The sequence below is a fragment of the Cordyceps javanica genome, chromosome 6 (genome assembly GCF_051103115.1).
Source record: "Cordyceps javanica chromosome 6, complete sequence".
NCBI lineage: Eukaryota > Fungi > Ascomycota > Sordariomycetes > Hypocreales > Cordycipitaceae > Cordyceps > Cordyceps javanica.
The window spans coordinates 3,414,409-3,428,513 of NC_139300.1; the positions used below are offsets into that span (position 1 = coordinate 3,414,409).

The window sequence follows — 14,105 nt, forward strand, 5'->3', positions numbered from 1 at the left end:
CTGCCAGAACCTGGTTGTCTATACATAGGATACACGGGACCCCGAAGCAGAGCCCAGAACTCAACTATTTTGCGTCCTGCTCCCGTACTCTCCGGACCCTTTCGTTTATTTTGACTGCTCCCCCTTCCCTTGCCTTTCCTCGCTTCTCTATATGAACAATGGTTGCTTCCCCGTCTCTCGTCTCTCGGGTTCATGGTAGAATAATTTTTAGTGCTTCTTGATTACGGTCATCGAGTCGAGGGCATCCTTTTCGGCCAGCTCAGCCTCGACCTGAGCAATAATGGTTCGAAGGTACGGGACGTCCTGATTGCCCTCCAGTCAGCTTTTATATCAATTTTGTGCCGAGGGGGGGGGTCCGGCGACGCGGGCATGTGTTTACCTCCTCAGGCTTGGTCCAGTCCTCCTTGGGGAGCAGCTTGTGCTGGTAGCTGCACTGGGTGGCGCGGCGGAGACGGTAGATGCGATCGTAGGATTCCTGGTCAGACAGGCGCTTGATGGCGATTTGAACGGCCTCGCGTTCCTCCTCGAGGAGGTCATCAAATCTATTTGGCGGGTGCTTGGTTAGCGTGCGAACGAGTGTGAGTGCGCAAGTCCCCCCCGGGCTAAGCTAATCGAGAGACGCGGATTCGGATATGAAATGGTTGTTTTCAATCGTGGATATCGTTTTAAAGTCGACTAGATGTCAATTGGCAGGTTGCGAGGTCTGGTGCGCGTTGCGTCTGCCGAGCCAACTCCCTCAGGCAGGGGCGGCAGATCTACAAGATCAGGACCGAGAAACCAGATGCTTATTCCTCAATTGGGCTGGTGAAAGAAATTTGGCGTTCGATACGTCGTAGAAATTCTGGTTCGGGCGTTGTGGCCCTCCTCGGTATCGCGAATCCGTCGTTCCTCGGAAGCCGGAAGGGGGGGGGCTCTCGCCAGAAGATTTCAAATTTCGTACCTGAGGCCTAGCTTGCGGTAGCCGGCGGCATTGGCGTACCAGCTGGCGGCGGGCATCAACATCTTGGTGAGCCATGGGCGGCGCAGGACAAAGGGGGCGAGAGAGACCATGATTGTGCTGTCGTTGGACCGGTGACGCTGTCGTGAGTTGGCTACAGTGGTGAGAAGGGGATCAGGCAGATTCGGCTGGGTTTTGCCAAATGGCGCGCAGACAAGGACGAATGGGTCATCAGCGGCATCATGATTGGCTAGCGCGGCTTTGGTGTGGTTGTGCTGGCTCTTGATGCTGGGAGAGCTCGGAATATCACGTGAGCTGCCGGGTGTGAGGTGAGATGAAGAGAGCTGCACGTGATTCGATTGTAATCTGCGGTCTGGGTTCGGGGCGTGCAGTCAGTCATTGTCAGTCAGTACATGAATCCTTCCATTTGTTGAAGCTTTGTTGAGGGCATTCGGCAATCTGTTTTGCATATTCCGAGTTGCTATTGCACGTTTGCCATTGATTTCTCATCATGCGACGGGCGGTACGCGGCAGACGGCGTTTTTGTAGTCGAGCACTCCGGTGCCGAAGTGGTAAAGCGTCCGCTAGCTCGGAGGGCAGCCATGATTTTTAAAATCTGACAGTGGCCAGATGGTTTTTGCCTTTGTCTTTGAGTTCTTGTAAACTCTGTCAGTATTCCCTATTGTATTTCTATCCATCTTTCTCAATTGGTTCTTCCTTGTTCAGTAGAACGGTCCCTCATCGGTATCATCTACGGTTATCACCATGCCCGCCCTCTCTCAAATCGCGACCGGCCTCGTCGCCGCGGAGCACGTGTACATTCTCGTGCTCGAAATGTTTCTCTGGACTACACCTCGCGGGCTCAGGACGTTCAAGATGGACAAGGAGCTCGCGGAGAAGAGCAAGGTGCTCGCTGCCAACCAAGGACTCTACAACGGCTTCCTGGCGGCGGGCCTGGCCTGGAGCCTGCTGCACCCGGTTCCGCAGTTTGCGCAGCAGCTGCGGCTGTTTTTCCTGTCCAGCGTCGTGGTAGCCGGCGCGTACGGCGGTGCGACGGCGACGAGGAAGATCTGGACTGTCCAGATGCTGCCCGGCCTGGCATCTTTGGCGCTGGCGTATTTTGGGCTGTGAAAGGAGGCGCGCAGGGCTGGTCGGTTCGTCAACGGTTGAGAAGTTGTTGAGATGATGTTCCTTGGCCCATGTTGACGTATGGGTCCTTTTCAGAAGATTTGTCTCAGATACTAATGAGTTTGGCGCTTTCGGTCAGCGACAGCAACGGCGATGGTTTTAGCATAGTATTGTGGAATCCAAATACGTGGTCGAATCGACGCAAAGAGAGCCTTCATAGGTTTAATAATTTTTTTAAGAAATGCCTGTTTCTGTTTAAAAAGGTCTACGCTCTGTTGTGCTTATCTACCTTGGCTAGTAATACCACCCAAGTTGGAAATGATGCCACCAGGGTACCAATAGCAGACAGGGATCGTGACATCACCGACCCCGATGTAGGAGCACAGGCAAGGAGATACAGCGACAATTTTTACGGTAAAAACAGAGTGAAAAATTAAGTCGTCTTGTAGTATACCACTCAATCAGTTCCTCTTGCGTATCAAATACTTGCCAGGTACCGAACTCGCAAGCGTCCAGAGAGGTGCTAACAGCTGCTGGTCGGCTGCCCGCCTTGTTCCGTTAGCAGTTCCACCATCACTATCCACACTTGACTGAGCTCTCGCCTTCTTCTTGTTACCTTTCCCACTTTCCTCCCACACTTTCCCCAGCAACCCATCACCGATACTGTGGCCGCCTGGCCACTCCCGCGATTGACTCCTGCAGTCCCTCGGTTCCATCAGTGTTTGTCAATTCCCGCTGGTAGCGCCACCGTCAATGGCCTGCAGTTGCCGTTAGACACTACGGGAGCCGGCACGGGCTAAAAAAAATACGAGTACCTCAGCGATAGGCGTGCTCCCCCGCAGCAGCCGAAGGTCGGACAACGGCCTCTTGATCGATTCGCCGGCGAGATTAGCCACCAGATGGCCTTTTCGTTTGCGGCGACCTCGACTTGGAATTCGGCACCAGTACATTTTGGTCTGTTGCTGCCATCCTCCATCCACGCACCGTCCCTCGGGGCTCCTTCGACGTCCTCCTAGCCCACGTCGAAGCCCTCGGAGACGGTGTGATTCGCAGGCAGCGATCGCGTCACCACTGGACACGGTCTGGGCGAGCTTTTATTATCGCCGATACATAGCATCGTCTTTTGCGCCGTCCATTCCACCCGCCTTGGCATGTCTCACGACCAACACCCTCACTCCCGGCCTCTCCCGACCGCAGAGCATGCGACATCGCCGTACGCCTCCACACAGCCCAGCATGAACCGACAGCATGTCGAGGGACTCTCCCCCTTACAAAGGTGGGCAGCCAGAGCCTCGGAGTCGCAGTTCAACGCCATCGCCGGTGCGCTTGGCGGTTTCACCTCTGGCGTGGTTACCTGCCCGCTTGACGTTATCAAGACCAAGCTCCAGGCACAGGCCGCGGCCAAGGCAGGCCACTCGCGCATGTACAACGGTCTAGTTGGTACAGCAAGTGTTATATGGCGCGAAGAAGGTATCCGCGGCATGTATCGTGGACTCGGGCCGATTGTTCTCGGATACCTCCCAACCTGGGCAGTCTGGTTCACAGTATACAATAAATCCAAGGTTTACCTAGCCGACTACCATCGTAAGCCCGCCAAACCTCGATATCTATCAACCTTTACTAACAATGGAATAGACAATGTTCATCTCATAAATTTTTGGTCCTCCATCATTGCAGGAGCAAGCAGCACCATCGCCACCAACCCGATTTGGGTCATCAAGACCCGGCTCATGTCACAGAGCAACCCCAACGCCCACCGCAACGATCACCCAAGGCCCGGCAACACACCAACCGCACGTCCAACACTCCAAACACCCTGGCATTATCGGTCAACGCTCGATGCCGCCCGCAAAATGTACAGCTCCGAGGGCCTACTCTCCTTTTACTCAGGCCTGACACCTGCCCTCCTCGGCTTAACCCACGTGGCGGTGCAGTTTCCGACATACGAGTTCCTCAAGACGAGATTCACTGGCCAAGGAATGGGCGAGGCAGAAGCCCCCGGTGAAGAGGCGCATTGGTCTGGCATCTTGTCCGCATCCATTCTGTCCAAAATTTTAGCCAGCAGCGCGACATACCCGCACGAAGTCATTCGGACGCGCCTTCAGACACAACGGCGACCTATGGCCGGCGAGCAGTACCTGCAGGGCCTCGGCGTCGCTGGACCAGGAACACAAGCACAAGGCAGCAGCGCCAACTCCAACTATACGCCCAAGTACAGGGGTATTGTCATGACGTTTCGCACAATATTACGGGAAGAAGGCTGGCGAGCATTTTATGCCGGCCTAGGAACAAATATGATGCGCGCAGTGCCCGCTGCAACGGTGACGATGCTCACCTACGAATTCGTCATGCGCGAGTTGCGACACGCCCGAGCAGTAGGCCGCACTGGCTTGGGGCTGTCGGCTGAGCACAGGTGATGAAGGTACTACGGCGTTGATTTCGGGATAATGTCTAAAATGGCCGGTCTATATACCCTGTTTGGCTGGCCGAAAGACGCGTTGGCAGCACGGTACTGTATGGTATAGAACCCTTTTTTGTTATTTACGGGATGTTATTTCTGGCGGGTCCATATGACCAGGTAAGTAGCAACTCTGAGCAAAACGCATCTCAGCATTCACGAGACTGTTTATTGAGTCTGAGCCTGTTATTCAAACTGGTTATATTCGTGCTTTTAGCATTTCATTCTCGATAAAGGAAGATGGTTTGTTGATGGGAACAGGCGCTAGAAGAGGAAGAATTCTCTGTATATAAGTTGTATAAGGAAAATGAAAGAAAGAAATACTTGAAGAAGATCCTGGTGATTAAGGTTTCAATCTCTCTAAACTTACGCTCATATATCTGTCAACTTGTGTTAGTAAACGTAGTGTGACACAGGTTCGGTTTGAACAGCGGCTTTGGTCATATTGACTGGCCGTCTTATTCTCTCGTTTTGAGGTTGCGATGACCACTCGACTGCTAAAATGTTTCAATTAGCGTAGAATACGTGGTTGGGCAGCATGACGCTCATGTATGATGAAATTTGGGTTTCCCTGCAGGAGCTGCGCAAACGGTTTGCATCTTTGCCAAGGTGGATGTTGTACTTTGTATACCTAGCTTGTCGGTGAAGCTTTGCATCATCTAAGACTGGACCCCATTGTTCTGAGCTTTATTCGACTTTCTACTGCAAAAACAAGGGGGGGTCGACAAGACTACCTTATTGATGCATTGTGCTGTTGTCGATTGTGAATGCCTGTCTTTGTTTCAATTATGCTAGCGTATCTCGTTTGCCACATCATGTCTTCCATGTCCGTGCTGGCAAACGCATTCTAGCTTATAAAGCAATGCCAACCGTTTGGATGGTTCTGACACTCGAAGCGCCGACCGGATCTATATCTATGGCACCATCATCCGAGGTGGTGGCATCGAGGGTCTTTCGACAAAAGAAAACATCCCTGACTGAGCTTCAACAGGCCAACAGGGTACTTTGCGCGTAATGAGATGGCTTGAATACTTCCGACCGGGTGGCGTTGGCCGAGATGTACAAGTTTCTGGGGCCGTTTCGCAAATGCGGCCATGGTCAATGAAGCAACAAACTGATTTCTCCATCTTTCGATTTCGCCGATCAATAACTATATATAGTTGGTCACTAAAGTTTCGTACCTGGGTCAATCACCAAATTCACCAATCACTTTGCCGCCATTTTCTCAGAGAGCGTGAGCAAGGAAGTCGTCCAGCACAAACGTCGTCATATCCCCCCCCCCCCCCCCCCCCCATGTGTTTGTTGTTTGCGAAAAGAAACTTATGAACCACGCAGCTTTGGCAGGGATTCGACGGGGATCATACGCTGCCTCGACCGTGACGGGCGTTTGTACAAACACAAGGCGGGGGATGATATCCTCAATATCACTATCCACGAATGTCTCTGATTGCGGACACTGTCCGTTTTCAGTGTAGGCAATGATTGCAGTCATGATCCTAGGACTTTTCACGGTAGTCTGACTGAAAAATAATTGGCTGGCAGGACTGCCACCTATTTCTACGGCAATTACAGAATACAGCAACATGATGCGACTGGTACGTGATACGCATCCCAAGGATCCCTCGCCCCGCGCGCTCTTTTACCTAAACAACTTCTATCAAGACTTCAGCATTTGCTAGTTTTTTAAGCTTCGATATGCCATGTGTTTTCTCGAATTTGTACGACTCTCCCGATTGACTGGTTGGTTGTACATGCTCACGCCCTCACTGGCAAAAACCCCACAACTCGTGTACCAGACGGGGCGCAAAGGAAAGCCAATGTGACAAAAGTCTCCTTAATCTCCCGAAATGTTCCAGAGAGATGAGTATTTTACACGAAAACTTCCAAAATAAGAGGTCAAATCCGGTATACGATGAAAGGTGGCAATATGTGCGGGCGCAGGCCAATCCGTCGGTGGCGCTTGCACTGCTACTGAGACACTTATAAAAGGACTTCCCCCCGTCTGGGGCTGGCAGAGGAATTCAACTGCATCCTACTAAACACTCGGAAACCAAATAACAAGTCAAATCAGTTGTCACAATGAAGTTCACTGTCGCTATCCTCACCCTCGCCGCAGCAGTCTTTGCTGCCCCTATGGTAGAGGAGAGCTGCGACGTTTTCTGCAACGACGAGTACGATCCCATCGTATGCTCCAACGGCATTGTCTACGGCAACGCCTGTGAGCTTGAGGTACGTCTTTTGTTCTCTTTTGTCTTTTTAAAGGGGGGAAGTTGAATGCAGTTGTTGGCTGGGAGGCTTTCAGAGTATACTAACATGCAATCTTTTAGAAAGCCAAGGTATGACACACTGCATGCCGGTTCATACTAACCAGATGAAAGCACGCTCTGCTAACTGCCGTGCAGAAGGTTAGTACAAAGCAATGCTCTCTTTTTTTCCTATTTAAGTAGGAGACTGACATGGCACAGTGCGAACTCCACATCATGGATGGCGTCACTTGCCAGGCCTAAAGAGACGGCCCCCGACTGGGCCCTTGGCTGCCGTTGACAACGTACCCTTTGCTGTAAGTATCGCCAAGGCGGTTTGAAGAGGACAACGACTGATGGTATCTCGAGACTCTCATCCTAAGAAGTGATATCTGATAGGCTGCGATTGTACTAGGATGCCACTTCCGGCAAGAGCAGACAGCCGGTGGGATGACAGGTACGCGAAATAAAACAATACGCGGGCATCCGAGGTCGACTTGAGAAGACAATGTGAATGATGCATGTTGCTAAGACCCAGTAACTATTATTCCATTATTAATACAAATCATTGAGAGAATGCTAGACATGCTCTAATACCATGACGTCCCGTCCCTGTGTAATCCCTGTAGAGGTGCCAGTACTCCCCCCTTTTTCCATCAAGGCATAACTTCCACCATGTATCCTTTTAAATTCAGAAATGACATCGATACTCCCGTGTCTTCGCGTTACCTCGCAGCAACCTGCGAACAGCAGCAGGTCTACTACTCCTTCTTGAGCTCCTCGACAAGCGCCTTGACACGATCTACGGTGCCCTGGGGGCTCCCGGGTTCGGCAACGAGCACCTTGCCCTCCTTGTCAATGACAAAGACACCGCGCTGGGTTCCCTTGGGGCTCTTTTGGAGACCGATGGCGCGAATCAGGGTGTAGTCGGGATCGCACAGCAGCGGGTACTGCAGCTTCTGCTTGGTCTGGAACGTGGTGTTGGCCTTGGGCGAGTCGGCGCTGAGGCCGTAGATGGCGAGGCCGTCCGCGGTGAGGGGCGTGTACGCGTCGCGGAAGAAGCAGACCTGCTTGGTGCCTGGGGTTGTCCAAGAAGGTCAGTCAACGTTGTCATGGGAGATGAAAGGGGAATAAGAGCAGTAGTAGTTGGCCATCATTATGGCCAAATCAGCTGCTTTGGATAGTTTCCGGGCACGGTCGCGACCGTGATCGCGCGTCGCGTCCGGTTTCTGGAAGCGGGCGGGCGGGGGAGTGATGGGAAAACTTACAGCCCGGCGTCGAAGCCTTGGGGTAGGTGAAGAGCACCACGCCCGACTTGCTCTCGTCGAGGAGCTTCTTCAGCGTCGTCTTTTCGCCCTCGTTGGTCTCGACCTCGCCGCCAAAGTCGTCGAGGTTGACCACGTCGCCGACAGCGACCTGCTTGGAGACGGCGGCGGTCTTGGTGAGCGCGGACCCCAACTTCTTGCCACCAGACTTCTTTTCGGGAGCAGCGGCCGTCTTGGGCGGCGCTTCTTCTGCTGCCGATGCCGCTGCTGCTGCTGCTGCTTCTGCTGCTTCTGCTTCTGCGCTCGCCGCCGGCTTCTTGGGAGCGACCTTCTTGGGAGCGGCCTTCTTGGGCGGAGGAGGAGCGGGCGCGGTCTCGGGCGCCTTGCGCTTGCGGAGCGTAGGAGGCATTGCGACAGGAGAAGGCGTGTGTGAGTGTATATATGTGTGTATGTGTGTGTTTGTGTGTGAGATGGAGGGAGAGAGAGAGAGAGAGAGAAAGGTGTGTGGTATGTTTTGCGCGAGATAAATGAATGCGCAAGTGGCTTCGCCAAATGTCGCGCGCAATAACAGCGGCTACGGGCGAACGACGATGAAGAGCAGAGGCGAAAGCTTTTATATGCCAGGAAGTGTGAGCAGAGGTATGGGAACAATGGTAGAAGCGCAAATTGAGGTAGAGAATGGGCGTCGGAGAGAGGGAGAGAGAGAGAACAGAGGGTGGACGTACGAGCTTGAGCTTGGGCGGGAGAACTGGCTCTGATGGTGGTGTGGGATGCGCGGCAGATTGCGCCAGCCAAAAACCCCCAGCCCAGCAGGTATATGGTTTCCGTTCATCGCTGCAGGGACCTGTGATTGGCTTTTCTGGTGCCACACTAGCTTTTGATTTATTTTTGTTTTTTATCTTGTTAATTGTTATTGCTGCCGAATCTGTACGGGCTTGTCACACATCCCACATCACTGTATGTATGGAGCGCAAGCAGGCTAACCTAGCTACCCAGTATAGCAACCCTTTGTGGAACGATGATCAAATGATCAAACGAGCAAATCTCTACCCAACAGTTGCGCGGGGAAAAGGAAGAAGAAGAAAAAAAAAGGGTTCAACCCAGCGACCGGCCAAAGCCCTGTCCTTTGACCAAACCGTTGCGAGGGGCCACATTGGACAATTGAACCCGGAAATACGGAGTATAGTTGGTTGCCATGTAAACCCGTCTCCCACATCACGGGGCCTCGCCTCCACGGGCCGTTCCTAGGGAGAGCCAAGTTTGTTCCTTGCGCAAAAAAAAAAAAGAAATAAAAAAAAAAGGGAAAAGCACCCAATTTATGAGTCTAGACCCCAGACTCTTGCCGCCGGCGCTATTTTTACCAGCTGCACCTTTTTTTTTTTTTCTCGGACCGTGCCAACCAAAAAAATCCGCCCACCCCCAGCTTCCTACTTACCTACTGCTGTTGCCATCCCAGCCCAGTCCAGCCGTGTTCTACCAGTAATAGATCGAGGCCCTGCCACCGGTCGGCTTCCCTCAATTAGCTCTTGGACGCAGCTCCTCCGCGCGCGAGGCACCGGCTGGTCCAGGGGGCTTGGTGGTAGCTCTTGCAACGGGCGCGTCGGGCTACCCCCCTCAACGTTTCGCGTGTGCCGCCTCACCTTTTGTTGTTCTTTCTTTTAGTTTTCTTTTTTTTTTTTTCAAAATTGAACTGTTCCTGAATGGACCCAAGAGTAAGCTAACCTAAAAGGTCGGAACGGGAAAGCTCAAAATCTGACTGTTGTAGAAATTCATGGCCCCGGCTGCGGCCTTCGCCATGGCCACCGTACTCTTTGTGTATGCCATCACCACACCAACCAATGACCGCCATTTTATTTTCCACACAGTGCAATAATTATTAACAAAACCTGAAGCTATACGAGACTATCCATCCGTTCGGCTCGGAATCAGACCGTACGTAATCCTGCAGCTAAAAAAAAAAACATAACTCGTATGCTGCTAACAGGCTTCAGCGACGAGCATAATTTGGCCAGAACGCAAGAGGACCGACAAAGATGTCAACACGACAGCTTACCATCACAAGTTGAAGGGCATCTCACTCCTTGTCTACCGCTCATTCTCAGTATCACTCGAAATATTAATACTGTTTCTCCTTGTACCCCAGGCAACACATGTCAGCTGCGCGCCGCCGCTCGCCAGTGATGGGGATGATTAATATACGCAATTGCTCGTTCATTATAGTTCAGCCGCGCCACGTCATAATCCAGAATGGACATGAGCCTAAACGGATATGCATGCTCTGCCGCGAAACTTTGGCATCGCGTCTGCGGCCACTGCAGGATCAGATCAAATTGGCCCGATACCCTGCACCGCGCCAGCGTATCCAGCACGACACGCGTCTGCTCGTCCGTCGCACGCCGCAGCAGGCCTAGTTGCAGCGTCAACTGCACCAAGCCGGTGCATCTCTGCAGAACGGCGCACATCTGAAGCCACGCATCCATGTCCCACGGCACATCCTTGCTGTGGTAGTTGAGCAGATCTGTCCACGTTATGTTGATGCGGCGCACGCGCGCCAGACGGTCGGGCAGGATCGACTCGGCAAAGTAGACGAGCGAGTCGGCGTATGTAAAGTCGAATGTGTTTTCGCTGTACAGGACGTGGACGGCTTCCGAGTACAAGAGTCTGCACGTTTGCAACAGAGAAATCAGATGCACCGCCTTGGCTCGGTGGGGGAGCTCAGACTTTTCGTGCATGTATGCCGCCGGCGCGTACGGCGCGTGGGCGGGGGCCAGCATCCAGCATCCTGCCTCGTCTACTTCGAGGCCTGTTTCGAGACTACATGTCAGGGGGCAGGCAACGGCGCATAGTTTGCGGTGTAAGCAGGCCATGTGCAGTAGCCGCCCGCCAAGCACATGGGACCAGATCTGGATCCGTAGCTCTACTGGGAGCCGTGTGAGAAGCCTGGACTGCGTTTGATTCGACGTGTATCGCTTCCCTTGCTTCGGCTCGAGTGACTGGCCAAAGGCGATCCAGGATACCAGTCGCTGCTGTAGTGATGCGGTGGTGTCCTCATGGAGTGGAGGAGTGAGAGCTCGCGGACGAGTGCTTGGCAATGATGCTGGCCGGCTCTTATTCTGTGCCCTTTTTCTTTTTCTGATTTTCGCCTCGATGCTGGCTTTTCTGCGCATGATTTGTGTAAACGCTGGATCAGTTGTTAAAGCGTTAATGTTTGGTTGTCTGAGCCGAGTGTAGCGTCGTCCACGAATACACTGTTGTAGCCGCGATAGCTAGTTTGAGCCACAGTAGACAGTCCGCAATCACCTGAGATTAAATGCACATGTCGTGATGTGATTTTGATCATCAAATTTCAATTTCAGTGTATTGCGCTTGATTATGCTCTAATTGACCTATTTAAATGGTTTTACTCCAAGGACTCGCTGTAAATAGTACGCTTGGCCCGACCGGATCACAACTCGTACCCTCCGATCCACAAAGCCGGTCACAGCCAGCACTCTCTTCATACAACTGATCAGTCCGTCTCTCTGCATATTGAAAATTATTTAACGGATATTTTACTATTGCACAAATCTCCACCCCAAGACTTGCGGTTGAACTGTCCCGACGGGGCATGTATACTCGAACAGATCGCTGCAGGGTAGCAGAGCACGGCAAATCAACGGCTAAACTCTAACCAATCCGATCACTGACAATAGCAACTCCAAACTCTCACCACAAAGCTCACCACGAACTCTCCCCCCCCAGCACCACATCATACACGCCAACATGTCGGCCAATGCGGTAGCCAAAGCCGCGGGTGGCGTTGTTTCCATCGCCAAGGTAAGCAAAACCTCACCCGGCACGATGCCAATCGATGCGCAGATAAGAATCGCAAACCTGGGTCGAATTTTACAAAATACGCTCGTCTTTGGAGCGCCCGCCCGAAAACGAACACGCGCGCCCAAACAGACCCGAAGCTGACCACCCCCCGAACCCCGCGAATAGAAGCAAACCCTTCAGTCGACTGGCATCTGGGAGTCGTTCCGCAAAGCCCTCGCCATCGACCCCAACCGATCCAACGGTGTTCCGCTGAACCCGTACTACCGCCTGCCCGCGCCGGGATCCAACGACCCGGCGTCCTTTGAGGACCCCGTCACGCTGCCGGCGGGCGACATTGCCGGGAACCCCTACTGGAAGCGCGACACCCGCCGCAACTACCCGCAGCTCAGCGTCGTCAGCCAGGCCGACGTCGTGGGCCTGCTGGCCGTCGGCAGCGCCGCGAGCCCCAAGGTCGAGCTCATCGGCGAGGCTGGCGAGAAGGCTCTGGTGGCCGCCCAGCAGGAGGGCCAGACGACGGGCCTGGCCAAGGCGCTGGCGAATGCCACCCCCAAGGACGTTGCCAAGGACCTGTTTGTCAATGGTCTGCCGCCTCTGCCTAGCGGACAGTCGCTCTCTTCTGGAGATTGGAGCGTCCACAAGTACAAGCTGACCGACCGGTCGTATCCCGACGGGTAAGTTGCTGAACATTTTCGGAGCACGAGTTGAAATCAAGGCTAATGTGTCGCAGATACCCTTGCAGATCATTTCAATAGACGGGGGAGAATATTGTATATAAAATGGGAGGCATAGACGCCTAGACCTTTTTTGCTCTTTTGTACTGTTATATCAATCAAGTCTACCATGCACACACGCGCGCCCAAACCGCCAGGTCTATATGCAATGTTCGTAGGAAGCCCAAAAACGAAAAACACCCCAAACGCCCGCAGTTGTCATCAACTGCAAGTCCTGTTTTTTAGCCAATCATCTTCTCGACAACCTTGGCTTTGCCCTGTGCGCGCTTGAACCGGTCGTCAAAGTCTTGCACGTCGTCGTCTGCGTTTGCTGTCGACAGCGTCTCCGGCTCGACCAGCGCGTAGACCATTTTGATATTCTTGCCGAGCCTGGCGTTGTTTGGCAGCGGCGGCAACGTGCAGGCGGCCTTGGGGGGCTGCTCCTGCTCCTGCGAGCCTGCCGGGGCCGGAGCAGCGCCCGTTGCCGCGCCGGGTTGCGATGCCGGCAGGCGGTTGGCCCAGATGATGGACCGGCTGGCGAGGCGGCCGCTCTCGAGAAACTTGTCGAAGCCGGTGCTCATGCCAAACTGGCGGCCCTCGATGCGCCCGGCGGCCTCGCCGTCCTCGAGCCCTTGCTGGTAGCCCTGCCGGTAGAAGCGGTCCTCGAGCGTGAAGACGTGGTCGAATGGGTCAGAGGCCATCCTGCGAGTGACGGTCAGAAGTCGAGACGCTTTGGGGGCGAGCGGTAGGAAGAGGGACAATGTATCGCGAGGCTGCTGTAGAAATATCTGTCACCCCACCATCCCCGTCTACTGCATGGCACTGCATGGCGGGGCAGGCGGCTGTCTAATAGGTACCAGTAAGTTATAGGTACTATTAGGTACCTATAGGTATTAGCAACCGGGCGGCTACTGCATGGCCTTGCTCGTACTCGAGGAAAGTACGGATAGATGACGCACCTTTACTTCAAGAATTCAACAGGATCATTCCGATGATGATTTGCAATTTTCCCGTGGCACACTTGTTCGGGCTTTTTTTTTGGGATTCTCAGCATAACACCAGCGCATGTCCAACTACATATTGGTCTCCCTCACCAGTAATGAACTGCGGTACGAAGGCCAAATAAAGCATTCAATATATCGGTGTATTATATGAAATTTAAATTGTCATGTACAATCCTCTGAACAAGGCTTCCTACATCATCCTTGTTCACCATCTCGTCGCCTACGATGCCATTCGGTTCCACTTTTTGAAGACGTCCCGTAACTACACTGACCAGTACCTCCTGGTGGGGGAACGACCAAGCCGCAGCGAGCTTCACTTTTTCGACCGCAGCCATTCCATTCGACCACCGTCTGCCACTTCTATCCCGGCATCCTCCCCATTTGTGCGCGATTGAACACTGAAATCCACATCGGTTCTCAACTGCGCAACATACAGAGCCTCAATACGACGACTCCACTAATTCCATTCTACGTCTAACCGGCCGTCTCGCGACACGATACCGCCTTCGTCTTCAGATACCCAGCAGGCACCCGATCCGCCCTC

The 14,105-nt window shown here is 53.3% G+C and overlaps 9 protein-coding genes across 9 annotated transcripts; 5 read left to right on the forward strand and 4 right to left on the reverse strand.

Annotated features, from left to right (window-relative positions):
• Positions 1-207: 207 nt before the first annotated feature.
• V2A60_009489 (ubiquinol--cytochrome-c reductase subunit 7) lies at positions 208-1,541 on the reverse strand (the record flags this gene model as incomplete). The annotated part of the gene is made up of 4 exons (XM_083260754.1): positions 208-303; positions 380-542; positions 941-1,303; positions 1,465-1,541. The coding sequence occupies 4 exons, from the start codon at positions 1,539-1,541 to the stop codon at positions 208-210; spliced, it is 699 nt and encodes a 232-aa protein (XP_083116880.1).
• A 161-nt stretch (positions 1,542-1,702) lies between these two features.
• On the forward strand, positions 1,703-2,068 carry V2A60_009490 (DUF1304 domain-containing protein; the record flags this gene model as incomplete). Its single annotated transcript, XM_083260755.1, has 1 exon — positions 1,703-2,068. One exon carries the CDS (start codon positions 1,703-1,705, stop codon positions 2,066-2,068), a length of 366 nt encoding a protein of 121 aa, XP_083116881.1.
• A 1,148-nt stretch (positions 2,069-3,216) lies between these two features.
• On the forward strand, positions 3,217-4,482 carry V2A60_009491 (mitochondrial carrier domain-containing protein; the record flags this gene model as incomplete). Its single annotated transcript, XM_083260756.1, has 2 exons — positions 3,217-3,649; positions 3,701-4,482. 2 exons carry the CDS (start codon positions 3,217-3,219, stop codon positions 4,480-4,482), a joined length of 1,215 nt encoding a protein of 404 aa, XP_083116882.1.
• Positions 4,483-6,602: 2,120 nt separating this feature from the next.
• V2A60_009492 (uncharacterized protein) lies at positions 6,603-7,030 on the forward strand (the record flags this gene model as incomplete). The annotated part of the gene is made up of 4 exons (XM_083260757.1): positions 6,603-6,752; positions 6,851-6,859; positions 6,902-6,928; positions 6,989-7,030. The coding sequence occupies 4 exons, from the start codon at positions 6,603-6,605 to the stop codon at positions 7,028-7,030; spliced, it is 228 nt and encodes a 75-aa protein (XP_083116883.1).
• A 497-nt stretch (positions 7,031-7,527) lies between these two features.
• V2A60_009493 (thioredoxin peroxidase DOT5) lies at positions 7,528-8,440 on the reverse strand (the record flags this gene model as incomplete). The annotated part of the gene is made up of 2 exons (XM_083260758.1): positions 7,528-7,844; positions 8,035-8,440. 2 exons carry the CDS (start codon positions 8,438-8,440, stop codon positions 7,528-7,530), a joined length of 723 nt encoding a protein of 240 aa, XP_083116884.1.
• Positions 8,441-10,184: 1,744 nt separating this feature from the next.
• On the reverse strand, positions 10,185-10,898 carry V2A60_009494 (uncharacterized protein; the record flags this gene model as incomplete). The annotated part of the gene is made up of 1 exon (XM_083260759.1): positions 10,185-10,898. The coding sequence occupies one exon, from the start codon at positions 10,896-10,898 to the stop codon at positions 10,185-10,187; it is 714 nt and encodes a 237-aa protein (XP_083116885.1).
• Positions 10,899-11,793: 895 nt separating this feature from the next.
• On the forward strand, positions 11,794-12,599 carry V2A60_009495 (uncharacterized protein; the record flags this gene model as incomplete). Its single annotated transcript, XM_083260760.1, has 3 exons — positions 11,794-11,847; positions 12,013-12,518; positions 12,575-12,599. The coding sequence occupies 3 exons, from the start codon at positions 11,794-11,796 to the stop codon at positions 12,597-12,599; spliced, it is 585 nt and encodes a 194-aa protein (XP_083116886.1).
• A 200-nt stretch (positions 12,600-12,799) lies between these two features.
• V2A60_009496 (uncharacterized protein) lies at positions 12,800-13,258 on the reverse strand (the record flags this gene model as incomplete). Its single annotated transcript, XM_083260761.1, has 1 exon — positions 12,800-13,258. One exon carries the CDS (start codon positions 13,256-13,258, stop codon positions 12,800-12,802), a length of 459 nt encoding a protein of 152 aa, XP_083116887.1.
• Positions 13,259-13,725: 467 nt separating this feature from the next.
• Positions 13,726-13,956, forward strand: V2A60_009497 (uncharacterized protein; the record flags this gene model as incomplete). Its single annotated transcript, XM_083260762.1, has 1 exon — positions 13,726-13,956. The coding sequence occupies one exon, from the start codon at positions 13,726-13,728 to the stop codon at positions 13,954-13,956; it is 231 nt and encodes a 76-aa protein (XP_083116888.1).
• Between the last annotated feature and the right edge of the window lie 149 nt (positions 13,957-14,105).